The following is a 25,878-nucleotide window of genomic DNA, read 5'->3' as shown; positions in this document are numbered from 1 at the left end:
AAATAATAATATTCTAATCATAATCATAATTATACTAATAATGATAATAAAGTTAACACCAATCTTGACACCAGGTACCCTCGTTGGCAATTTGCCATAAATACTTAACTTATTTTATTTATTTTCAGTGCAGAGTATTTTTATGACTCTAATAGAGAATTTACTCTACACAATAAAGATCAATAGACTTATTGAACCGATCATCAATTGTGATGGATAATATATACATACAGACAGTATTATGCTCACAAAGTGTTAATCCAAAGAACAGACAATACAATGTTAGATTCTTCTTTTACTTTTTTTTTTCTTATTCTTATTATTATAATTTTTTTTTTTTTTTTTTTTTTTTTTAACTTGAGTACACAAATACATAGCTTCAGCCTCTGTAATAGCTTATTACACAACATTTACGTTAAGTATCCGTCATTGAATAAATTTACACACAACCCGATATGATTAATAAAAAGCTCATGACAATATTAATATTATTTATCTGGTAATCGGAAAAAATAGACCTGGAAAAAATTTTAAAGTTATGAAAACTTCATATTATTTTATTAAAATTATTATAAAGTAAAAATTATAATAATAATAATTGTAGACTGAGAAAAAAAAAATACTTTTACTCAATTAACAATTTCTTGGTTCAAGAAACTCGCTGACGATAAAATATTCTATTATTATTAATTAATCAATTAATATAATTAATTTAATATTCTATTATTAATTATCAATTAATATGATCGCTCCATTTTTTGTTATAAAAAAAATTTAATTATTATTATTATTATAATTTTTATTTTATAATAATTTTAATGAAATAAAATAAATTTTTCATAAGTTTAAAATTTTTTTCAGGTCTATTTTTTTCGGGATTCATTATTTATCTACGTTAGATATTTAATAATAATATTAATATATAATTTAATGAATAAATTTTTATTGAAATAAAATTTCCGTGCCATTGCCGATGCACAAATGATTTTCTTACGCATTTAAAAATACTTTTGATTATTATCGATAAGGGTTTTTTATTATAATTTCCTTCCAGTCGCCGGCTTAAGGTTAAATAAAATGTCAATGTCATAGTCGTGGTTGTCATGGTCGTCATTGTTGTCGTTATTAAACCCTCGTATCCCTATTATATTCTGTTCTCTGTACTCAGTTTGCATGTCCCGACGAATTATCTCAAGGTATTCTTAAACTTAACTCAATATTAATGTTTGTAGCACAGAATGTATGCATGTTGATTTGTTTGTATTTACTCACTGCAAATATTAATAGAATCAGTAGAGTACTATTCCTTGAGATTATCGACCAATTCAACTTCTCTTACATGGTGTACTGGGACAGCAAAATTCGGGGCGTTGTAAATATCGTGGTACCGGTTGAACCGGTCGTTGACTCGGGTCAGGTAGTGCACCACGCTAACACCACTTTTTTAAATGGTACGAAGATAGCACGTTCTGATTCACTGTAACAATATTTTAAACAAACATTTCATTAAAATTTATTATTAATTATTATTGTCATTAGTCATTATTATATTTGTTATAGTGGGTTATAATTTCCCAAGTGTAAATATTTGATATTTTCCGGTTTCACTTGAAGCTAAGGATTTGTCTTGGGACAAACAACTAGTATAGTTCAAACGAGCACGTCTTCTCAGAGCAAGGTCACCAAGAACACGAACGAGTTATCTTGAAGTAAAATAGCCTCTGTCACGAAGCTAATTCAGTAGTTGGAGAGTTTAAAAGCATACTGCTATTGTTAAATTAGATAGGATACACATGTGTATTGTTGTTGTATAAATAAATATGTTTGCATGGTAGCAATATAGTAAATTAGAATCACAATGGCGATAAATAGTTTCATAATTAAGGAATGACCTTGTATCTTGTGAACTATTGATATTTTTAAAGATATAAGATCATCCCGATGCTCTACTCATCAAGAGCTTTCATTTGAATACCCACATCAATTTTTTATATATTTTGTATATTTATATATATATATGAATATATGAAAAATATACCAAAATGCATGTGGGTACTCAAATGAAAGCTCTTGATGAGTGTAACATCGGGATGAGCTTATATCTTTAAAAATGTCAATATTTAAGAAAGTACAGTGCAATTTAATATAATTAAAAAATAACCTTGTATCTTGTGAACTATTGACATTTCTAAAGATATAAGCTCATCCCGATGTTATACTCATCGAGACCTTTCATTTAAGTACCCACATCAATTTTTCACATATTTATATATTATATATATATATATATATATATGAAAAATATATCAAAATGCATGTGGGTATTCAAATGAAAGCTCTTGATGAGTGTAATATCGGGATGAGCTTATATTTTTAAAAACGTCAATATTTAAGAAAATACAGTGCAATTTAAAGAAATCACCTTGTTTCTTATGAACTATTGACATTTTTAAAGATATAAGCTCATCCCGATGTTACACTCATCAAGACCTTTCATTTGAGTACACACATCAATTTTGCATATATTATATATATGTATATATGAAAAATATATCAAAAATGCATGTGGGTATTCAAATGAAAGCTCTTGATGAGTGTAACATCGGAATGAGCTTATATCTTAAAAAATGTCAATAATTAAGAACTGACCTTGCTATCTTGTCAACTATTGACATTTTTAAAGATATTACCTCATCCCGACATTACATTCATCGAGACCTTTCATTTGAGTACCCACATCAATTTTTCATATATTTATATATATATATATATATATATATATATATATATATATATATATATAAAATATATCAAAATGCATGTGGGTACTCAAATGAAAGCTCTTGACGAGTGTAATATCGGGATGAGCTTATATCTTTAAAAATATCAATATTTAAGAAAATACAGTGCAATTTAACAAAAACCATTATTTAATAAAGCAAAATTTTAATTTTTCATAGTTCACAATTTACGGATGTTACATAGTAACTGCAAGTTTACTAGTTGCAAATATTAATTTTAATTAAATTAAATATTGAAGAAACTAGTTGAAGAAATAAAATCTCACCAGTCGAAGAACCTTCGTCCGTGAAACGTGCCATCTGAGGAGCCGCTCTCAGTTGGCAATTCGACACCCACATGAATCTCTTCTCTGCCGGGAACTGGACCAACGTATCGTACTTTGCCTTGAAGTACGCGGCCTTCGGGTGATATTACTTTTACAAGGTGATCTAACTTGAGATCTCGTGGAACCTTAACAGATTGTTAATAATTGTTTGAATATCTTTCAACGGGAATTTGATTATAATTTAATCTCTTGAATAAATTTAGTTACTAAACCAACATCAACAACAACAACAACAACACTAATTGAAATAAGAAAGTTACTTTTGGTAAATAAGGTCGAGCATCTTGGGGTGGATTCCATTCACTAAATAAATCAGGCTCTGAGTGTCTTCGTGCTCTTCTTCGTCTAACAGACTGTCGGCTCCAATAATCAGCGCTGGATATTGTTAGCATGGAGTCGATGCTACGTCTCAAGTAGTCTTCGGCTTCATCAATCAGCGATTCTGTTGAATCACCACTATTCTCACTGACAATTAAATCAGATCGTAAGTTTGGCAAACTTCCGCGTATCATCGGACACTCTGAAATAAAAAAAAAACAAAACAAAGCAAATTTTTTTAATAAAAATTTTACTTATTAATAAATTTTATTTATTAATTATTTTAAAAAATTAAATACCTTGGAAGGTTACTTTGGATCTAGTTCTCTTGGGAGGATTCTTAATAATTCTATTGGACACTGAAAGCGGATGGACGTGAGTCGGGGACGAGGGCATCGAAGACCAAGTTGGGCGAGGTGTCGACGTCGCAGTTGGCACTTTCCAAGTGTCAAAGGAAGCGGCATTAACCCGCCAGGAATGTCTTCGAGGTGGTCCTCCTACAACTTCAAGCCCCGGCGAGGGTATTGAGGTCAAGGAGCCACGATATCGAGAGGAGTAGAGATCTGTTGATAATCGACAGTCACAGGGGCTTGGTAATCCGGCCCCGAGATTACATCGGGGCCAATAACTTGCTGGTGACCCTAGTGACTCACGTCTGTTCACCTCTGGGGTGCGGATTCCACATCCACGTGAATTGAAGCAATTCTAAGATAAATTCAATTGCAGTTTGTTAATTTATTTACTGTGGAGAAAATTCTGATTGACGTTTTACCGATAATTACATCAATACAATAATTGTTTTACTTACTCAAATAAATTTAAGGTAATTAAATTATTTACAAGTGGTCCACTATTTACCATTTTAATTTTAATTTTTTGGAATGAAGTTTCTATTTAACTTTTTTTAAATACATAAAAAAATTAACAATTAAAAAAAAATTTATTATCACAATTTTAACAAATTTAAAAAAAAATTTATAAATTTTTTATAAAATTGTAATACTCTATTTTTTTTTGTTCGTTTTTTTATGAAGCTGGCAACTGTCAATTTTTTGGATTTTTACAACAAATAAATTACTATTAGAAAAAAATTTGAAAAAAAAAGCAACAATAAATTTTTTCTGACATCTACAAGTGGAATTTTTTAGAAAAGTATTATTTTATTAATTTATTTATTTAAAAAAATCCTAAAAATCATGAAATGTAAGCTGACTTTCGTATGTTTTTTATGTACTTTTCAAAAAAAAATATATCAAAAAAGATAAAATAGAAATTTTATCCAAAAACATGAGAGCCAAAATTTTTTCCATGAAAATTAAGTTAGCTGACATCTAAAAATTTTTTTTATTGAAAAAATTGTTGCAAAAAAATTTTCGTTTATTTAAAACTTAAAAAACTATAAGTGCAATTTTTTAAACATATTTTTTAATTCTAATTTTATTAATAAAGAAACAATCCAAAATTTAAAACGTCGGGTAATTTATTTGTCATATTTTTTCCAACTTTTAAAGGCAAAAAAAGCTATCGAATTTATTTTTTTTCTTTCACTATATTTTTTATCATAAATGCGCCGTAAAAACAAGCAGAATAAAAAAAATTTTTAAATGTTAATTTTTCACGTAAATATGGCCAAAAATAAAGACCCCACTTGTAAATTTAAATTTTAGAGTTATAATTATTTTAAAAAAATTAAACAATTATGTAAAATTAAAAAAAATATTATAGTTACATAAAAATTGGATTTCATAATAAAAAAAAACAATAAGCAAGGATGTTACAAAGTAGTAAATATAAAACATAAATGGGTTAAACGAGGACATTAATTTTTCTCCATGGTTATTATTATTATTATTATTATTATTATTATTGTTGTTGTTATTATTATTATTATTATTGGGATCAGTAGTAACGAGATATGTGTAAAATACACGGTGAGTGCATATTATTACGGCTAATAGAAGATAGAACACACCTATTGTAAATTGTAAAGACATTGGTGAGAAAAAATGAATGTGGTAATTAGTCATCGGCAAGTAGAGTGCATGTCAGCGCTTAAGAGACCATGGAAGCGAATCAAAACAAAGTGAGTCACGTTTCCTTGGCTCTCGCTTTTATTCGCTTACAAGTGTGTGTTAGTAATAAAAAGCGGTAATAACATAAGTAAAACGGTAACGATTGTTTGCAAAGAATATTCACCTGAGAATGTGGATCGTGACAGAGATGATCAGCACTGCGAGATAATTCAGGCACCATGCTAGTGAAACTTATGTCGGAGAGCATAACTCTTCTGGCCTCGCGTGTCTTGTCTGAGAGCCGAAGTCTGCCGGCTACACCCGTCGGAAGAGCAAATTTGCTCGGCAGAGTCGTAAATGTATGGGCAACTTTATGAGCCAGATAACTTTCTGATCGCCATTGGGCAGGAAGCGCTGAAATGTCTGTTTGTGCACCGGATTCACGTCTTGCGCCACAACTCCGGTCCATTACCGGGCGTAATGGTGTCGAGCTCTTTCTACGACCTGCTGCTAGAGCTTCACGGTGGATTATGGGCCTGAATAAAATTATACATAAAAAAAATAAGTATATACTTGTAAGTTATAACTTGGAATAAAAAATAATAAAGTGCTCCGGAATAAGAGATATTTTTTCCGAGTAAATCTATGTTTTTTATATTATTTCTCAGTGTACTTACACTGAAAAAAAAAAATTTTTTTTTTACAGAAAAAAATTTCTTGGCTCAAGAATCGTTTAAAATAAATTTTGGTTTTTTTGACAAAAGAATATCACGGCTGCCTAATTTCAAAACACTGTTACTAACATTTAAAAATTTTTTTCAATTTTTCTTATAAAAAAAAGTTTGCCCGCCAAATTGATGAAAAATTTGATTTATGAATAGAAAATACTTGAATATAAATATTTTTAGCAAAAAATACTTGAAATTAAGATCTTAAAGTTGTAAAAGATGCAGCAATACTAGAAAAAATCAGGTATAAAAATTTTGCAGTTACTGTGTTTTAAAATTGGGCAGCTGATCAATCATGATCAATATCTATCATGATAATAAAATATTGGTATTAATTTTGATAGATTAACAAATGAATAGGGTAGAAGTACCGTTTGCGGCCACTGTACCGTTTATGGCAATTTATTGTTTAAATAAACGATAAAAATGAATTTGTATTAATAAACCATTACAAACTCAATTTGTTTTATTATAAATTTTTTAAAAATATGGTTATAATATTATAATTTTTTATAAATTAATTAAAATGTTAACTGGCTAAAAATGGTGCTAAAGTGGCCAAAAACGGTACTTCTACCCTAGGTTCACTTCAATTAAACAAAAAATAATTCGATAAATTCTTGAGACAAGAAAATTTTCTTAAGAGTAGTACTTTTTTTTCTCAGTGTATAAAATTAAAAATAAAAATAGTTTAAATTTAAATTTCAATTACAATATTATGTAATTATAAATACAGATAAATCGATTGATAAAAATGGTGGCCAATCTATATTATTCAATTGAGCTTATTATCTCAAAGCAATCAGGTTTTACGGTGAGTTGGCTCTAATACTCCAGTACAGTTGCATTTAATCAATACTAGACATAGTGAAGTAGAGAAAACGTTTCGTTTCCAGTATGTACTATTATATATATATATATATATATATATATATATATATATATACAGAATATAGAATCCAAACGCCGAGAAACAGATGCCTATTACATAATACTGCTTTAAATTCGATATGATACTTTCCATGTGAAATTTGAATATTATATTTGCACATATCTATATACCTATTCATTTGAATACGTTTATCTATTAAAAAAAAATACAATATAAAATAAATAAAAATCTCACCTGTATGCGGTCGGTGGAGCAGCAAGAGTATTTCTTCTCGCGGCATGTTTCGCCGCGTGTTCTGGTTCTTCGACAACGCCACACTTGCTGATGTCAGTTTCCACAAGAACCGAACACTGTGACCACATTTTGTTTAACCTTGTGTTTGAACTTTCGTCAAAGCGATCGACACTTTCTTCACGGTCGATTGACGAGCTCTGAGAAGACACCGGTTCGTCGACGGAACTGCCGACAATCCTGTCGCCATTGCAGACTCCAGCCTCGTCCGCGGTCTTGTACTTCGCCAACATTGGTTGTTCGCCAGTATTGTTATTGTTGGTGGTAGAGTCGTTGTTATTATTATTATTATTATTATTATTGGTATTACTATTGTTACCGTGCCAATGATCAGTATCAATAATAGAAACCAAGTCCTCTTGAAGTCCAACGTCGCGGCAGGATTCCTCGGTGGTGAAAATCAGCTCAATATCGTCCAATTCTTCAGACTCATTTTCCGACTCTTGTTTTACTTCTGGCGTAAGCAGCTGAGGATTTTCGCTAATCACGGAATTGTCTCCGTCAGAAACGCTGCGAAGACTCATGTCCTCAGGATCTTTATCTGGAACGTCGAGGAGGTCCACTGGCTCGTAAATTTCTTTGGACGTTGCGGGAGCATCCAAAACGTCAACAGATTCTTTTTCTTTGTTTTCATTTACCTCCGGAGTTATTTGTTCCCTCTGGAGAGTTTTAGGTGACTCTGTTATTACTACTACAGAAGTATTTTCATCTTTATTTTCTTCTGTGATTGACGGCTGTTCAACATTTATTTGGCTCTCCGCCTGGTCCAAATCCTTTGGCGTATTCTCTGGTTCAGTGTCCATGACGGTACTCATTACTGGTTGCGATGTTTCTGACAAGCTGAACGAATGTATAAAACTCAGTTAAATAGAAGCTAACGCAATAAAGTTATTTATAGAAATACTACGCGGCAAACTGTTATTTTAATTGTTATTTAACGTTTTAATCTCCGGTTCTCTGGCGATCCAGCCTTCATTCATATTATTAATTTTAATAATATAAAAGAACAATGTTAAATAATTTTACACCGTCTGTTTTGAATTTATAATTAGATTTTCGGCTGCCCAATTTTAAAACACAGTACACGGAAAGAATAAGATGACACTGGATATCATCCCAGATTATACTGAGTGAAAAAAAAATTTTCAGATAGTAGCTAGTATAATCCAGATTACAATCAGTATAATCCAGATTACAATGAGTATAATCCAGATATCACGCATTATAATTTGGATTTTTTTAGCTACTATCTGAAATTTTTTTTCACTCAGTATAATCTGGGATGATATCCAGTGTCATCTTGTTCTTTCCATGTAACTGCTAAATTTTTATACCTTATTTTTTTTAATACTGCTGCATTTTTTATAACTTAATTTCAAGTATTTTTTGTTAAAAATATTTATATTCAAGCATTTTCTATTCATAAATTAAATTTTTCATCAATTTGGCAGGCAAACTTTTTTTTTAATAAGAAAAATTTATAAATGTTAGTTACTGTGTTTTGAAATTGGACAGCCGTTTTTTTAAATATATTTTTTAAGTATCTAAAATAAATTTTTTTTTGAAATTCTGTCGAGAAAATTAATATAAAATTCCTAAAATAATTCACATTAAAAAAAAAATTTTAAAAAATAGATAACTCACTCTTCAATAATTAAAACTGGTGACAGCTGAAGCTTAGACCTCGCGGCCGCTTCCGCAGAACTAATCGACACATCCTTAATAGCTTCGGTTTTAACTCCGTCGAGAATTCTGCGACGCAGCACGTGGTTCTCGAGCGACAGACGTTCAACTGTCTCAACGTAGCTCTCTCCACGAAAGTCACCAACAATCTCTCGGAGTCGACGCAATTCCTCCCGCGATGAGTCCAGTGCGGATCGCAGGGAGATAATTGTCTATGTTCATTCCATAAAATATAAAATTATTAATAAAAACATCAACTATCAAATTGGTATTATCATTTACATTAACAATAATATTTAAATAAATTTATCTTGAGAATTTGGACAATAAATGAAGATATTAAATTATAAAAATTGCCAATTCTTATAATTTAATATCTTCATTTATTGTCCAAATTTCCAAGATTAATTTATTTAAATACTTTAAATATTTTATGGACGAGAACCTAAATATTAATTAACATTAATTATTTTAGCTACCGCTACCATTTAAGATTACAAATAATTATCATCCAAGTCAACAGGTAGGGCAATTATTATTCCTACCTTCTTTACATAATTATAATATACAACGTAAAAATACAACAAAGTAAAGACTCATTGCGTTTGAATTTAAGTGGGAGTATACATTAGTGCGCAAATAAATTGAAATGCTTAGTTGGATTGATGATGATGATAATGATAATAATAATAATAATAATAATAATAATATAATAGTGGGAGCGGTACTATATTTATAAATGTGTATAATATACTACGAGTTGTTAAATATATAATGGATTGGTGTTTGGTCACAGAACACACCTGGTGCAGGGCTCTTACGACATCAAGTCCGGGGATGCCCGGTGGTAAAGTGAGTTGGTGGTGGAGCCCCTGATGAGCCAGCCGGCTACCTTCAGCTTCCATGCCTCCCCGCCCAGAGTTTCTAACACATTTTTCCAAAAATTGATCATGCCGGATTCTTATTAGATCACTAACTTGTGTTATCACTCCTCACACCCCATCACGCTTAGCTTGTCACTCTAAAAATAAATTAAAAATGAGACATAAATTAATAAAATAAAAAATATGTTATTAAAATATTAAAAGGAAAAATAAAAAAAAAGCAGTGATATGAGCTATGATAAAAATACGTCATGCGCAACACAGATGCACGCACAAAGTAACGAGAGTTAGTATTTAACATTCATACATCAGAGCTAGTACACCAATGTAACACAACGTCATCACGAGACATTGATTTCTACTCAAAGCTTTGGCTCCGCATCGACTACACGCCCAAAGAGCTTGCACACCAGTAAATGCGCTAACAGGTGTCACGTTCTCATCCTATTCACCGGCATGATTAATTGCCGATTATCCGGGACGATATACTCTGCTTATAATTAACGACTATGACAAATAATAATAATCTATTCATTATTATATATTACATCACACCGCTAAACGCAATGATATATCAATAGAATTAAGTCTATGATAATAGTTGCTAATATCTAAATGTCCGCTTCTATTTGGAGACACCGTAAGCTTATCTGCAGATAAGCTTAAAAAAAAATTAACTTGATTCAAGAGAAAAATTCTTGAACCAAGAATATAATTTTGAAGAGGATAATTGTTTTGAATTAAGATAAAAAATTCTTGAATCAAGTAAAATTTCTTTAAATCAAAAATTTTTCTACTCAAATCAAGAATGTTAAGTATTTTATTTAAGTATTTCATTCAAATATTTTATTTTGTTTAAGAAATTTTTTATGAAAATTATTTTTATTCTGAGTAATTTTTTTTTTCTAAAATAATAATAATAAATGAAAATTAATTTAGATGAATGAAATAATGAATATATTTTATAATTTTAAGAATTTTTTCAACAAATAAATTATGTCAAAAAAAATGAGAAAAAAAAATTGACATTTAGAAAATTTTTAAAATAAAAAATTCAATTTTTTAAAAATAATTTTTTGGAGCAAATTTATTATTACTATTATTATTATTATAACTAACAAATTTTTACTTGAAGAATATCAAGTTCTTCAAAATTATATACTTTTTTTTTTTTTAATTATCATTCTCGTTACAAAAAAAATTCTATAGAGGTGCGTATGGCACCTGTGCATAGAACGAGTACATATTAAATTATAATAATAATTTTTTTTATCAATAATCACTTATATATAGTAAATAGTAAATATAATAATACCTAATACAGTGTATTTGATTCAAGAAAATTTTTTTTCTATCTGAAAAAAAAATCAACATGTAAGTTTAACGTCAATACTATTGCTAGTGCTGTACTACTGATTATAATATAAGCAAGTATTTTATAATACTTGTATCGACAAAACCCGTCAATGAACTCACGTAATTCAATTGTATTGAATAACGTTGGATGTCGAGTTCATGCCCTTAATGAACGTCTATCAGCGCTAAATAAAATCTCAATAGTAAACACCGCTGATAAAAAATAATAATAATTATTATTATACCCTGGTGTAGTACTATATAAAGTGAAATAAAAAAAGCGGGAAAAGACCACGGGCAAGCTCTTCTAATTATAGGCCGCGGGCTTTAGGAGAGCGAATCGATCCCGACGGCGAGTCATGCGAGAGGGACCCTTCGTTATTTTTCCTTTCTCTTTCTCCCTTGTATTTATCTTGCTCGCTCACTCTCTTTATTCTTCGTTATGTAGTATCATTATTATCGTTATTATTCTCGGTGATCAGTCCGGTCCATACCACTCCTAAGACCCGTGGGGCCCGCTTTACTATTGCTATCCGTATCCAGTTTCTCGTGATTCACGATCGGATCTATGTACCATTACCCAGTACCTATGTACTGTACATGATAATATAATACTGTAAATATAAATATAAATACAATTGTAAATAAAAATATAAATATAAATGAAAGGAACTGACTTATTCATACAACTAATACTAGGAAACGGTGATGCGCTTTGTTAGAAAGTGACGCTGCACTCCACTGATGTTGATGTACTTACACTTACACTTACACTTGTATGCAGTTAACTCGGTACTAGGTACTGGAATACTACACTAAAAGTAAAGAGTATACTCTCCAGAGCATTGAGTCTTTATCTACCTCTTTGGTCTATGTACTCTATCATATACATATAGATTTAGATTTTGTAAGCAAGTATGAGCGGTGAAAACTGTGCAGTGTGGTAACATTAACTCTCAAATCACTCGGGCATGATGTTTTTTAAAAACAAAAACATAACGTAACAAATGAATTATATTTAATCCATATTGCATGTGAAGAATATAAAATATTCATTTATGACATTAAAGTTAGCAGTCTAGAGAATTTTTTAATTTTTTTTTATAAAAAAATTTGTTCTAAAAAATTATTTTTAATTTTTTAAAATTTCTACGTCAATTTTTTTTTTCCATAATTTATTTGTTAAAAAAAATTCTAAAAATTATTAAATATCTTCTAAATTTGTTATTCAATATTTTAATTAAAGTTAGCAGTCTAGAGAATTTTTTAATTTTTTTTAACAAATAAATTTGCTCCAAAAAATTATTTTTAATTTTCTAAAATTTCTACATATCAATTTTTTTTGCCATAATTTATTTATTAAAAAAAATTATTAAATATCTGCTAAATTTATTATTAAATATTTTAATTAAAGTTAGCAGTCTAGAGAATTTTTCAATTTTTTTTAACAAAAAAATTTGCTCGAAAAAATTATTTTTAATTTTTTAAAATTTCTACGTCAATTTTTTTTATATTATTTTTTTTTCCATAATTTATTTGTTAAGAAAAATTCTAAAAATTATTCAATATTTTAATTTTTTTTCTTTATCTGAAAAAAAAAAGGATAATAAATATTTTAAAAATAATTTATTAAATAATAAATTAAAAAAAAATAGTGTAGTGTAATTACGACACCCTTCACGACTAATTCGGATATTACTTAACTGATCAATATGGAGCTTGAGCTTATAAAAGGTAAACAAGGAAAAGCGTCTACAGGGCCAGTGCTTGGACATTAGACATTACATTAATTTAACAGCAGAGTGCACGATTAAAGGCCAAGCCCTTTGATCAGCGTCTTTTTATAAAAAAACCTCAACCTCTAGACTAGTCCATCCAACCGGGAAGTGGGAGCAATAATGTGACATAAAAAGTTTTATTACTCACTTTTTAAAAACTGAAACATTAAAATATATAAACACTTTTTTAATACAGTTCAATTACACATTGAGCCAGTAATTATAACTGTTTTTATTTGTGTAGCATTCAGCTGGTGTCAGTTTTTTTTAAAACAGGAATCGGTCACACACGGGATCAGAAATTTATCGCGGTTTTCACTCGAATGTCAACAACGCGCCGCTCGAGAGCTGTCATCCTTTTTGACGCAGACGAGTACGCAGAAAAATAATTACGACTGATAGAACAGGCTGGCCAACTGATTTCACTAGGTAGTTTTTTATTTTCTCACTAGCTAGGGATTTTTGGAGACAGTTCATTGTTGGTAAGACAGACAAAACAAGCATGGTTTTAACTTTTAACCTTTCAGGACAGAGAATGTTGTCATTGTTTAGTTAATAATTGTTTATTTGTATTTTTATAAAATGACATATATTTTAAGGAAGATTAAAGTTGGTTCTTTAATTAGAGAGCCCAGGAGGTATAAACATGGTATTGGTAAATGGGTATGTTGGTTTTTCTTTTATAAAAATACTAAAAGACGTCTGATATTTATTTTATTATTTTAAATTAAATTTTAGTATAAAAATTTTTAGTTTTTTTATTTGTTGAATAAATTATGATAAAATCAGCTGACATATGATGATTTTTTTTAACAAATAAATTATTATAAGAAATTTCACTTGTAGATTTGTCAAAAAGTTATTGTAATTTTTTTAAAAATGTTTTCTTAGTAGTAATTTATAAGACACTAAAATTAGTCGACGGTCAAAAATGTTTGATTTTTCTTATTAATTAAATTAGAACTAAAAAAATTGCACGTATAATTTTTTTAATTTTCTACATGTGAAATTTTTTCTTTTAATAATTTTTCAATAAAATAAATTACAAGAATTTTCAGATATCGGCTAATTTAATTTTCATGTAATTTATTAATGTCGACTAACTTTAGTTTCATGAAAAATTAAAAAAATGAAAATTAATTTAATAACTTTAATAATTTTTCTAATAATTAAATTACTGCATAATAAAATTGACATTTAGAAATTTTAATAAATTAAAAATGCAATTTCTTTAAAATAATTTTTCGCTACAAATTGTTTTGTTAAATAAAATTGAAAAATGGTCAAGCTAACTTTAATATCATATTAAAAAACTGTCAGATTTTTTTTTCAAATTTTAAAATTGATATTTTATTTTCAGCAAGCGTTAAGAATTAAACAAAATTTACCGAAAGAAAAAGCTTTGGCTTATTTTGATGACTTTTATCAAACAATATATAGGTCGATGTGGCCAACTATCAGAGAAGCGATGTTGTGTGAAACTCATAAATACGTAGCAGTTGTCAATAATTTTGCAGATACTGAACCAATTGTTCAAAAGCTTCAAGTAAATATTTTTTACACTAAAATTATTTAATTCCATGTTAATTATTTCTATGTTATTATTTATTTTTTCTAGTTATTAGGAGCTCTGAATGTAAGCGACTTGCATAGAGTCCACAAAGAAAACTATGAAGAACGATTGAGAAGAAGAGGTGACAAAGTTCCACCACAAAAGAAACCAGACTCCGAACTAAAGCTAGTCAGTCAATCAGCGATTGCTGAAAGATTAAAATCTAGAGCTCAAGAAGAATTGCAGTCACTGTTTCCTCCCGACTATGATGCTGCTGGACAGTTCATTGATAGTAAGGAAAAACAAAATGAGGACGAAAATTATGAAGACGAAGTGCCGAAAATAAAAAAACTACTGGAGCCGTCGCAGATGAGACCGATAGAAGAGGATTTAAAGTCTGTTAAGGTTGACGAGAACCGTATTATCAAACCGTCGACTGGCTTGACCTCTGCAGCTTTGCAGGAATTTATTCCTGCGACGAAACTCAAAGGTCTGGATGACTATATTCTTGAGTCAGATCCGTATCAACATTACAAAGAGGGTTCTGAGTTTCAAGTTAGGGTCGAGCCTGAGTCAACGATTGAATTTCCGGAGCATTTAAAGATTTTCGCTTTTGAGGAAGGAAATAATTCAAGGTTTCCTCCTCCAAGACGTTCATTAAATGGCACTTTTGGTAATTTAAAGGTTTTTAATTATTTTTATTTGACTGATCGTGAAATTAAGTTTCATAATAATAATGTTTAAAATAATAACATTCCAGGTATAAAAATAATGATTATAAACTATCAGCTATATACTATCAATTATTAATTACTAAAAATTTTTTTTCTTCTCTGAATAAAAAAAAGTATTGAGACAAAGGAATAAACATTGAAAAGTATTGGATTGACTAGGAAATCAATACTTTTCAATACTTTTTTCTTTGTCTCAATACTTTTTTTTTTTAATCAGGGTTGTTTTGTTTTTCTCTTCTTTTAAATTTTTTTTTAATTTCTTAAATTTTTTAAACCTATCTTTTCTTTACAGATGCTATTTATTGTATATAATAGGGTGTGCTAAATTTAAACTTCAGTGATGGACCTCTTAAAATTTGAATTTTGAGTTCCGCTTTTAACAGGAGTTTTGTTTGGCCAAATTTTGAAATTTTGAAATTTCAGCAAAAATGCCTAAACAAAACTCCTATTAAAAAATTCTATGATAATCATATAAATCCCTGACGCTCAAAATATCTCAGGAAATGCTTAAACACATCACGGAAGTTGAATTTTGGTACACCCTAGTATATAATCATTACTAAACATTCTACACATGAAAATGTGACATATTGTTATAAATTGCCGAGGGCGTTTCTTTACAAATAAATAAATAAATAAATAATTAATTTCAGATTATTATTTGATGGACGGAGCTTCAATTCTTCCTGTACTAGCTTTGGGTCTCAAGCCAGGTGACACGATGCTTGATATGTGTGCTGCACCAGGTGGAAAATCTCTTGTTGCGCTCCAAACTCTATATCCACAAATCTTGGTCTGTAATGACAGTAAATTGAGTCGTTTACATCATTTAGAAGATGTCATGAACGAATACTTGGGTAATCTTGATCACTGGGAAGGAAGATTGTTCTTAACTAATAAGGATGCCAGAGGCATTGATGATGAAAATATTTATACTAAGGTATACCTTTTAGTGGATCAATTGCAACGATTATTTATTTATTTATTTCATTTAAATATAAATTAAATTATTTTATTTTAAGTAATTACCAAAATATTTTATAATTTTTATTTTAGATTTTAGTTGATGTACCATGCACTACCGACCGTCTCAATCTTCATACAGAAGAAAACAATTTATTCAAACCATCTAGAATCAAAGAAAGGCTTTTGCTGCCAGAACTTCAAACAGAAATTTTATTACAGGCATTAAAAATTATGCCTGTTGGAGGTACTGTCGTTTATTCAACGTGTTCACTCAGTCCTATTCAAAATGACGGAGTTGTTCAGATGGCTTTGAAAAAATGTTGGGAAGAAACACAGTCAACTATGATTGTCAAGTATATAATTTTATTTCCGAACTTTTATAACTTATTAAGTAAAAAAATGATTTCATTACTAAAAATAAATTATTTTTATTTACAGAGACTTATATGAAGCATTAGCACCACTACGTTGTATATATCGGTTTGGAAATGACTTTGGATTAAAATACGGTAACATCGTAGTACCGACTCCTAAACATAATTGGGGTCCTCTTTATTTTTGTAAAATAGTTCGAGTTAATTAAAATGTACATAAGATTAGATATAATAAATTTTTATTAATTATTTACATAAACTGTTTTTTTTTTTTTTTTGTACTTAAAAATAAAGATAGTTACGCATTTGATAAACGTATCCCTGAAATCAACTTCCCACTTAAATATTTTTATCTACATTTATATATCCAACAGTATTTATTTTTAGTTAATACTTTTTTTAGTGATTTCGTTGATTAATATACTCATGCAAGAGATCAACGTGATGTCATTGATTAATCAGTTATAAATAAATACAATTTAAATTAGTGTCTGTTTTTTTCCTCGAGAGGGAGAGTTTGATCGCTTATTTCTTCGTCGTGAGACTTTACTTTATTCCAAGATTCTTCTTTACTCGACCCGAAAATACTGAAGACCACTACTTCAATCAGCAGAAATCCAGAAGTTATGTAGAAAATAATTCTCCATGTAGCGATTGAAGGCTGAAAAAAAAATTATTGTAAAATGAAATCATACTTAGTATTGAGAGCTAAATTAATTTAATGCTTACATCTTTTGAAGTAATATGCCCGATAATAATTGGCATAACAATTCCCGGAATAGTCGCGAAGAAATTTGTTATTGCTACTAGAGTACCAGCGAAGTTAGGAGCGATATCAATGTGGTTGCCTAGAAATCCACTGTACATAGCACCCATTGAAGTTATTCCAATGGTCATAAATGTAACAGCTACTTCTCGATTGTTTCCAGCGAACGCCACGACAATCAAGCAGATTGTTGGTATTACAGAGCCTTTAAATTTTTAATTTATTAGCCAATTTGAATTAATTTAATTTAATTTAAATACTTACTGCAGAAGGTTCCAATTTTTCGTGAAAAAGTTCTAGAAATCCAGTTCTTTGTCTCACATATTGCTAATATTTTACTGATGGCCATCGTGAAGAGCCACATGCATAAGTACGGAATAGAAGAGAGTGTTGTATTCTGTAAATAATTTATCAATGTTAAAATAAAATAACTACTACTGATATTGAGAGACATTTGATAAATTTTAGAAATTTTTTTATCTGATGAATTATAGCTAAAAAAATTCATTTTTAAATTCCTATCTTTAGAAGCTCTATAAAATTATAAATGCAATTTTTTTAGACCTAGTTTATTATTTAAGAAAAATAAAAAAATTGTCGAGTGTCTGCTAATTTCAATGTCATCAATTAATTAAACTGAAATTTAGAGACATTTGATAATTAAATAAAATTTTTTCATCTAATAAATTAATAAAAAAATTTTATTTTAAAATTTCTATCTTTAGGTCTATTAAATTATAAATGAAATTTAATAAAAATAACTTCTTAGACCTAGTTAATTTTTTAAGAAAAATACAAAAATTGTCGTGTGCCAATTTCAATGTCATTAATTAATTATACTGAAATTGAGACATTTGATCATTAAAAATTTTTTTTTATCTAATAAATTACTAAAAAAATTTTATTTAAAAATTTCCAGTTTTAGAAGTTCTATTAAATTATCAATGAAATTTTTTTTTTAAATAATTTTCTAGACCTATTTAATTTTTTAAGAAAAATAAAAAAATTTTCAAGTGTGCCAATTTGTCATTAATTAATTATACTGAAATTTAAAGACATTTGATAATTTAAAAAATTTTTTTATCTAATACATTACCAAAAAAATTTTATTTTAAAATTTCCATCTTTAGGTCTATTAAATTATAAATGAAATTTTTTTAAAATAATTTTCTAGACCTAGAATATATTTTAAGAAAAATCTAAAACTTGTCAAATGCCTAATTTCAATGTCATAAAAATTAAAATAATCTTACCGATTTCAAATCAAAGTGTAAAACTTGCTTCATGTAGGTTGGAAGTTGTGTGAGCATCATGTACCACCCAACATTGCTGCAGAAGTGTGAAACCAAGATCGCGAGAAAAGGTATAGATTTAATAACTTGTCCCCAAGGAACTGCCAAATTATGATGTTCCGTATTTTCAATCTGACCAAGCGATTTAAGGATGTAATTCTTTTCTTCTTGGCTGATGAGTCTACGCTGCTGTTCTGGAGAGTCTTCAATCATCAGCCACCAGGCAGTACACCAAATAAGACAAAGGAGTCCTTCAATATAAAATACCCACTCCCAGCCCATACTAGCAGCGATTATCCCTGACAGCAATGTCGCGATCACAGTTCCAAGTGCCGTTCCCGCGTAGATGATTGACGTCAAGACACTTCTCTCATTTGGAGGCGCCCACTTGGAAATCATAACATGCATCGCTGGGAAGCTGACACCCTGAAGTAGATAAATAAATTATTAAATTCATGTCAGAGGAAGTATAAATATAAATAATAAATAATTTATGTTCAAGACTTACTCCACCGATTCCTTGAAGAAATCTCATGAAGACAAACAGCCAGTAATGCCCGTAAGCTGCGGGTGGTGACAACACAGAAGCCACAACATTGAGAAGAACTGCGCTATTCATCACCCACTTCGCAGACACTAATTCAGACATCCGTCCGCCAGGAAACATCGAAACTAAATATCCAGCAAAGTATGCTGATAAAATAATGCCCTGCATGCTTCCATCCCAGAGGAATGGTCCGTCCTAGTGCAAAGAAGAAAACAATAATGAAGCATTGTAAATTATAATTTACAATTATTCTCGCCGCTCTACTTCCTAGATAAATTGACTTTCTACATATTTATAAAAAAACGCGCGTATAACATGCCCTACTTTTAATTTAAATATGTAGTAGAGTAAGAACTAAGAAAAACAAATGTATGTTTGTATTTATAAACTTGGTGTATTTATATTACACTGTGGTTATATTTACTTCTTGAGGTTTAGATGTCACATTGAAGTTCACTGTCTCGTTGATTGATGTGAGATTTCTGGGGCCTTTAAGTGCCGTATGATTTACCATTGCGACAATGGCTATACTGACATTGACCTTGAATCCATAAATTATGGCTAGACCGATAGAACCTAGCACCGCCATAAGATATCGGATAGGGAAGCATGATTTTGGTGGACGTTGATGGACGCTTCCTGCCACTGAAAGAGAGAAGAATTTATTAATTGTTTATATTATAAGGTCATGCTGTGGTATTTATTACTCATTATGTATTTATAGAAGTACAAATAAGTTATGTAAATATAAAAAAAAAATTATTTTTTGATTTTTAGAGATTGTATCCCAAAATATGGGATTAAGAATTTTCAAACCTTAAAAAAAATTGTTTTATAACAATAAATTTTTATGAAAATTAAATTAGCCGACATCTGAAAATTTTTATAATTATTTTTATTGAAAAAATTGTTACTATAAAATTAAAAGAAAAAATTTGCAAAATTATACGTGCAATTAATTGTTAAAAAAAATTAGAAAAATTTTTTAACGTTGGCTAACTTTAGTATCATAAATTAATTTAGAATATATTTAATAATTTTAATAGTTTTTGTAACAAATAAATTATGGAAAAAAAAAAAATTGACGAAGAAATTTAAAAAAATTAAAAATGAAATTTTTTAAAAATAATTTTTCGGGAGAAATTTTTTTGGTATATAAAATAAAAAAAGTGATAAAGTGATTGCTAACTTTAATGTCATAAATTTTTCTCTCAATCAATCACTACACATGTTAAGTAAAGCGTAATATCTATTATTGAAAAATAATGCGTATCTATGGTAAGAATTTATTTATTAAAATAAAAGAATTATTCATTTTAATTTATTATGGAGCTTTTGCTTCCTGTGAACATATATCAATAATTACAGTTTTTTAAAATAGTTATTAGAAAAAATATATATAACTCTTAATTCTATTGAAAAGTAATAATTATTAGAATAATAATAATTATAATTAAAATTAAAATTTGAGCAGTTCAAACAAAGTTAAGTTAAGTTATTAATTTTTTGAATGTTAAAAAAAAAAAATAAATATCGGTATGACATTAAGGTAGTACTACCGTTACCACAAGAGTAAAATCCTAAAATCTAACTTTATTTGGTTAACGTAGTAGATTTCCTTATATTAAATCACGTTGGAGAAAGAGAGACAGAGACAAATTTTGAATGTTTTTTATTGATAAATATTTTCATATGCTCGGAAACCGTACTGATTGTTATTAAATATATTCTAGATGTTATTTTCTCTCGTCTCAATTTTTATAAGAATCTGAACGTCCAGTTTTGTGAAATAGAATAAAGTCTGTAATTTTCCATAAGGATCAATGGTAAAGGCAAAAATATGTAAATATTAATATCTTTTTTTCAGGACTCGCCAGGCTTCCAAAAATTTTACTGCTTAACTATGATATTATAAAGTACCAATATGCCAAATTTCATTAAATTCTAAACACAAATTCTAAAACCGGTAGTACTACCTTAATATTTCATCAGCAGTATAGATAAAAAAGGAATTATGGGGCCCCGTGTCAGTAGTCACGTAGGACGCTCTTAGGCGTAAGAAGTCTTGTACGTTTTATTTTATGAGGCTAACGTAAAAGTAATTAGTAGGAATAAATGATATGATGCAATGTATTCACGTGGATTTTCACTTTATCAATTTACGTCAGAACTAATTTTCTATTTAATTAAATCTGGATTAATTATTAATAATAATAATATTATTTTTCTAATTCAATTAAATGAACAATTGAATCAACTCAAAGATTTATAAATTAAATTTATTCTATTGAAATGTAAATTAAATATAAGTGTTTCAAGACCCGCATGTAGTAAATTTCGCGCGCTTACATCGATCTGGAGGGAAGAAACGCAAGGTCAAAAGGTCGAATTATGACATTTCACTTCTTTCCCCATCATCCCTTTAAATTAATGAAATTTAATTTTTAATAATGATAATAAATTTGGAAAAAAAATTAGTTTTACTTAAATTTGTAAAAAGTACTTACAATCCAGAGTTTCAACAGCCATCGCAACTTTTGAATAAAAATTACCGGCACTTTATCTGCGGAATTAATTATTGTATTAGATTACTATTGAAATAAAAAAATATTGATTTAGATGGTTAAAATAAATACCGTTTAATATTAAACTGAGCAACTGCGTACGTGCGTACTGAAGAGGCAGAGATGTGACATAAGACTTGGGTCTTTTGGAGATTTGGAAGAACATTGCCAGGCGCGGCAGCGTGCGCGTCTATAAATATACCTTACAAACTACCACTACCAATACCCATCACCCATACAGGTAAAATGCGCATGTGAGACTTGTTGATTTGGATTGGACGTAAAATACAAGTAATATGGGGTATTATTATCATTATTATATCAGTCGAGGGTTCATCGATCCTTCAAGTAAAGTTTTTCTTCTTAACTTATATTATCCCCTTCTTCTTATTTTTTATCAACCAAAAAACTGAAATATAAATTTTTGTTAATAATTTTTTAATTTTATTTAACAAAAAAATTTGTTCCAAAAAATTACATTTTTAATTTTTTTAAATTTCTACATGTCAATTTTTTTTCCATAATTTATTTGTTATAAAATTCTTAAAATTACTAAATTAATTTTCATTAATAATTTCACTTTTATAATAATTATTTATTATTATTATAAATATTTACAAACCTTTTAAGGGATGATGTAGGATTGCGCTGTTATACCGAAATGTTAAAGGATATTACATCAACTTAACGCGTCACGTTCAAATGGATTGCGCAATTGTCTAAGCTACGAGCTATAAGCTGCAAGTTCAAAGTACTTGTGTCCTTAACAACGGTCAAGAGTATTGTATATAGAACATAAATATGACAGATACAACTGACATTAACCGAGATTTAAGCTGTCGCTCTTCTTATAAATAATGAGCTGGTGTATTAATACAGATGAGCTAAGTGATGAAAGCTTTTACGGAATTAACATCTGGCTGGATCAAATAACTTTCTCACGCCCGCGAAAAAATATTGCCAGAGATTTTTCTAATGCCGGTATTTCATTTAATCTAATTATGTATTTATTTATTAGAAAACAGACGCCAATCGGCTTTATATATCATATGTACACAGAAAAAAAAATTTACTTGAATCAAGTAAATAATTTTGAAGAACTTCATCTTCTTGACTTGAGTTGAAAAATTCTTAATTCAGCAGACATTTGTCATTTTTTGGATTTTTACAACAAATAAATAACTAGGTATTAAAAAAAAAAAAACTAAAAAAAAGACAACAATAAATTTGTTTGACATCTACAAGTGGAATTTTTTAGAAGATTTTTATTTCAATAATTTAATTGTCAAAAAAAAATTATAAAAATCATCAGATGTCAGCTGACCAGTATTATAATTCTTAAAATAAGAAATTTTTCTTAGTTTAAGTAAATTTTACTTGATTCAAGAATTTTTCGTCTTGATTCAAGGCAATGAAACTTTTCAAAATTATTTATGATATTAAAGTTAGCTGTTACTTGACCATTTTTTAATTTCATTTAACAAAAAAATTTGTTCCGAAAAATGATTTTTAAAAAATTGCGTTTTTAATTTATCAAAATTTCTAAATGTTAATTTTTTTTCTCATTTTTTTTTATGCAGTAATTTATATATTAGAAAAATTTTTTAATTATTAAATAACTACTAAATTAATTTTCATAAATTATTTTCTAAGTTCAAGAATTTTTTTCTTGATTCAAGTTAATTTTTTTTTTCGCTATAGAGAGTAAAAAATATAATGTTAAAAAAGCAAGCAGATTAAAGTAAAAAAAGATAGAATATTGAGTAAATTACGTAAAACAATAAAACATTAGATTAACGATAGGAAAAAATTTTATTTTTGGTATTCGTAATTATAAGGTATATAAAAGACTCAGTTATTGACACTGGCCTAATTATTGACACTTGCAATTTTATTTTAATTAAAAAAATAATCAACTCTAATAAATTAATAAATATAAATTTTAAGATAATTAATTTTTTGGGAACATTTTATTTTTTTAATTAGACTAAAATTCCAAGTGTCAAACAATTAGGCCAGTGTCAATAACTGGGTCTTTTACCTTAATTATAGAATTAATATATTTTTAAGATATTGACATAACTTTTACTCTGTTTGTTTTACTTAAATTTAATCTAGTATTTATGGCGGAGTTGTTAAAAAAGTATTATCCAAGATACGTCGATCTTCACAATTATTACCACGGTAATAGTCTCGCTAAGAAGCTTGACAATTGGAGAACGCTTAATAAAAAAGTTTTATCAAGAATAAGTCTTAAATTGGATGATAAACAAATTAACGAACTTGCTACGTGTAAAGATAAGGCAATCGAAAACTTGTTGTTGAAAGTTAAAAATAAAATTTGCTATGACTGTAACGACGAGCGTGCGTCATTGTACTCTGTTGATGAGCAGGACATCGACCGAGTCCACACAATCTTCAATCTAGACACCCAGAGCAAGGTCAAGCCCAAAAAAGTCATTTTTAAGCTTAAGCGGGAGCTAGAAGAAAAAAATGAACTTGTTGATAAGCTTAATGAGAAAATTAGGCAACTAGAATATCTTCTTCAGCTGAAAGAACAGAAAATTAAAGACCTTTCTGCGCAATTAGTGAGATTTAAGTTTGTAACGATGAATAAAACTCGGTGAAATTTTTTATATAAAGCTTATTTAATGCCTTTGAGTGTTGATTGACATTTGGGTAAATATATATTTTAACTTCAACACTGAGCGCGCATACTAGGCGGTGAAACCAAAATAACACCATCTCCACGGACAAACAACATTGGGATATTTCTTTTGGTTGTTCTGTAAACTTCTTCGTAGGTTTCTTCGTCAATTTCGACAGTCGTTACCGTTTCTTCGGCATCTCCCAAGATCATGTTTAAATGTTGATCATAAGCCTGTAAAAAAAATTTAATATCAGCAAATGACACTGAAGTTAGCATGAAAATTAATTTAGCAGATACTCAATAATTTTAAGAATTTTTGTAACAAATAAATTATAGCAAAAAAAATTAACAAGTAGAAATTTTAATAATTAAAAAATAATTTTTTGGAACAAATTTGTTTGTTAAAAAAAATTAGAAAATGGTCAAGTGATAGCTAATTTTAATGTCATGAATGATACTAAAGTTAGCCGACATTTTTAATGTTTTGATTTTTTTTTAATAATTAAATAAGAACAACAAATATTTTTAAAAAATTGCACTTATAGTTTTTAAAGTTTTTTACAAATGAAATTTTTTTTTTGGTCATTTTTTCAATAAAAAAAATTAAAAAATTTTTAAATGTCGGCTAACTTAATTTTCATTGTCATGAAGTCAACTGACACTTGTCAATTTTAAAATCTTTTATGAAAAATCAATAACAATAATAAAAATGTTTTTAAGAATTTCAAATTATTTTTTTCTTGATTTTCACATGTAAAATATTTTTATTAAATTTTTTTATAATAATTTTACTGCTAATAAATTATAAAAATAATTTATAATTTCTGTCAACTTCAGTGTCATTATCAGCAAGTGAATTTTTTAATTAAATTTTTTTCTTAATAATTTTTTAATTACAAAAATCGAAAAAATTTTAAAAAATCAGCTAATTTAAAACCTTAAAAAAAAATAATTACTAAAATTATTAAACAAAAACTAATAAATTATAAAAAATTACATGTAAACGTCCTCGTAATTCACGTTCATTCCTCATTTTGACATAAATTCTCTCATCAATACTCAATTTAATCAAATCCAAAGGTTCCTTGACATTGATCGCCAGAATCTGCGTAAAAAACAATAATATAGGTTAGAATATTTTTTAATCTTTTTCCAACACTCAGAAAAGTCAAAACTAAAAATTACCTGCTCCGCTTCATCCGCCATTTTTTGTAATAATTATTAAAAAAAAAAATAATTCCTCAACAATAATAATTATTTAGATTAATTTAAATCAATAAAAAACTGCGCGAGATTTCAAAGATGTTTTGATTTGCAGTAAAGCAACCGGGTGGCTGACAAAAGTATCTGGAAGATGTCAGCAC

At 28.4% G+C, this 25,878-nt stretch overlaps 5 protein-coding genes across 7 annotated transcripts; 2 read left to right on the top strand and 3 right to left on the bottom strand.

The window, feature by feature from the left end:
- Nucleotides 1–840: 840 nt before the first annotated feature.
- LOC123272816 lies at nt 841–13,420 on the bottom strand. Of its 2 annotated transcripts, none has more exons than XM_044739809.1 (9): nt 13,218–13,420; nt 9,855–10,072; nt 9,013–9,263; nt 7,312–8,208; nt 5,642–5,993; nt 3,745–4,150; nt 3,388–3,647; nt 3,068–3,252; nt 841–1,477 (listed from the first exon to the last, which is right to left on the bottom strand). In XM_044739809.1, exons 2-9 carry the CDS (start codon nt 9,954–9,956, stop codon nt 1,414–1,416), a joined length of 2,517 nt encoding a protein of 838 aa, XP_044595744.1. In that variant the 5' UTR covers nt 9,957–10,072; nt 13,218–13,420; the 3' UTR covers nt 841–1,413. The 2 variants fall into 2 exon arrangements, with proteins under 2 accessions (XP_044595744.1, XP_044595745.1); XM_044739810.1 differs by lacking the exon at nt 13,218–13,420 and adding an exon at nt 12,996–13,077.
- Nucleotides 13,421–13,553: 133 nt separating this feature from the next.
- Nucleotides 13,554–16,941, top strand: LOC123272820 (5-methylcytosine rRNA methyltransferase NSUN4). Of its 2 annotated transcripts, none has more exons than XM_044739817.1 (6): nt 13,554–13,732; nt 14,430–14,615; nt 14,688–15,294; nt 16,009–16,295; nt 16,412–16,674; nt 16,760–16,941. In XM_044739817.1, exons 1-6 carry the CDS (start codon nt 13,652–13,654, stop codon nt 16,902–16,904), a joined length of 1,569 nt encoding a protein of 522 aa, XP_044595752.1. In that variant the 5' UTR covers nt 13,554–13,651; the 3' UTR covers nt 16,905–16,941. The 2 variants fall into 2 exon arrangements, with proteins under 2 accessions (XP_044595752.1, XP_044595753.1); XM_044739818.1 differs by having other exon boundaries at nt 13,554–13,736; nt 14,434–14,615.
- On the bottom strand, nt 16,918–22,910 carry LOC123272821 (putative inorganic phosphate cotransporter). The gene is made up of 9 exons (XM_044739819.1): nt 22,487–22,910; nt 21,937–22,273; nt 21,808–21,863; nt 19,725–19,945; nt 19,262–19,495; nt 18,715–19,179; nt 17,726–17,858; nt 17,425–17,666; nt 16,918–17,356 (listed from the first exon to the last, which is right to left on the bottom strand). Exons 3-9 carry the CDS (start codon nt 21,827–21,829, stop codon nt 17,180–17,182), a joined length of 1,494 nt encoding a protein of 497 aa, XP_044595754.1. The 5' UTR covers nt 21,830–21,863; nt 21,937–22,273; nt 22,487–22,910; the 3' UTR covers nt 16,918–17,179.
- On the top strand, nt 22,689–24,491 carry LOC123273437 (sperm flagellar protein 1-like). Its single transcript, XM_044740836.1, has 2 exons — nt 22,689–22,845; nt 23,983–24,491. Exons 1-2 carry the CDS (start codon nt 22,722–22,724, stop codon nt 24,489–24,491), a joined length of 633 nt encoding a protein of 210 aa, XP_044596771.1. The 5' UTR covers nt 22,689–22,721.
- Nucleotides 24,492–24,493: 2 nt separating this feature from the next.
- On the bottom strand, nt 24,494–25,854 carry LOC123272828 (U6 snRNA-associated Sm-like protein LSm3). The gene is made up of 3 exons (XM_044739826.1): nt 25,700–25,854; nt 25,512–25,619; nt 24,494–24,745 (listed from the first exon to the last, which is right to left on the bottom strand). Exons 1-3 carry the CDS (start codon nt 25,718–25,720, stop codon nt 24,563–24,565), a joined length of 312 nt encoding a protein of 103 aa, XP_044595761.1. The 5' UTR covers nt 25,721–25,854; the 3' UTR covers nt 24,494–24,562.
- Nucleotides 25,855–25,878: the final 24 nt, after the last annotated feature.

This window comes from Cotesia glomerata, linkage group LG10 (genome assembly GCF_020080835.1).
Source record: "Cotesia glomerata isolate CgM1 linkage group LG10, MPM_Cglom_v2.3, whole genome shotgun sequence".
In the NCBI taxonomy this organism is placed as follows: domain Eukaryota; kingdom Metazoa; phylum Arthropoda; class Insecta; order Hymenoptera; family Braconidae; genus Cotesia; species Cotesia glomerata.
Note: the sequence above shows the minus strand (reverse complement) of the source record. Positions and strands in the feature narration are given on the sequence as shown.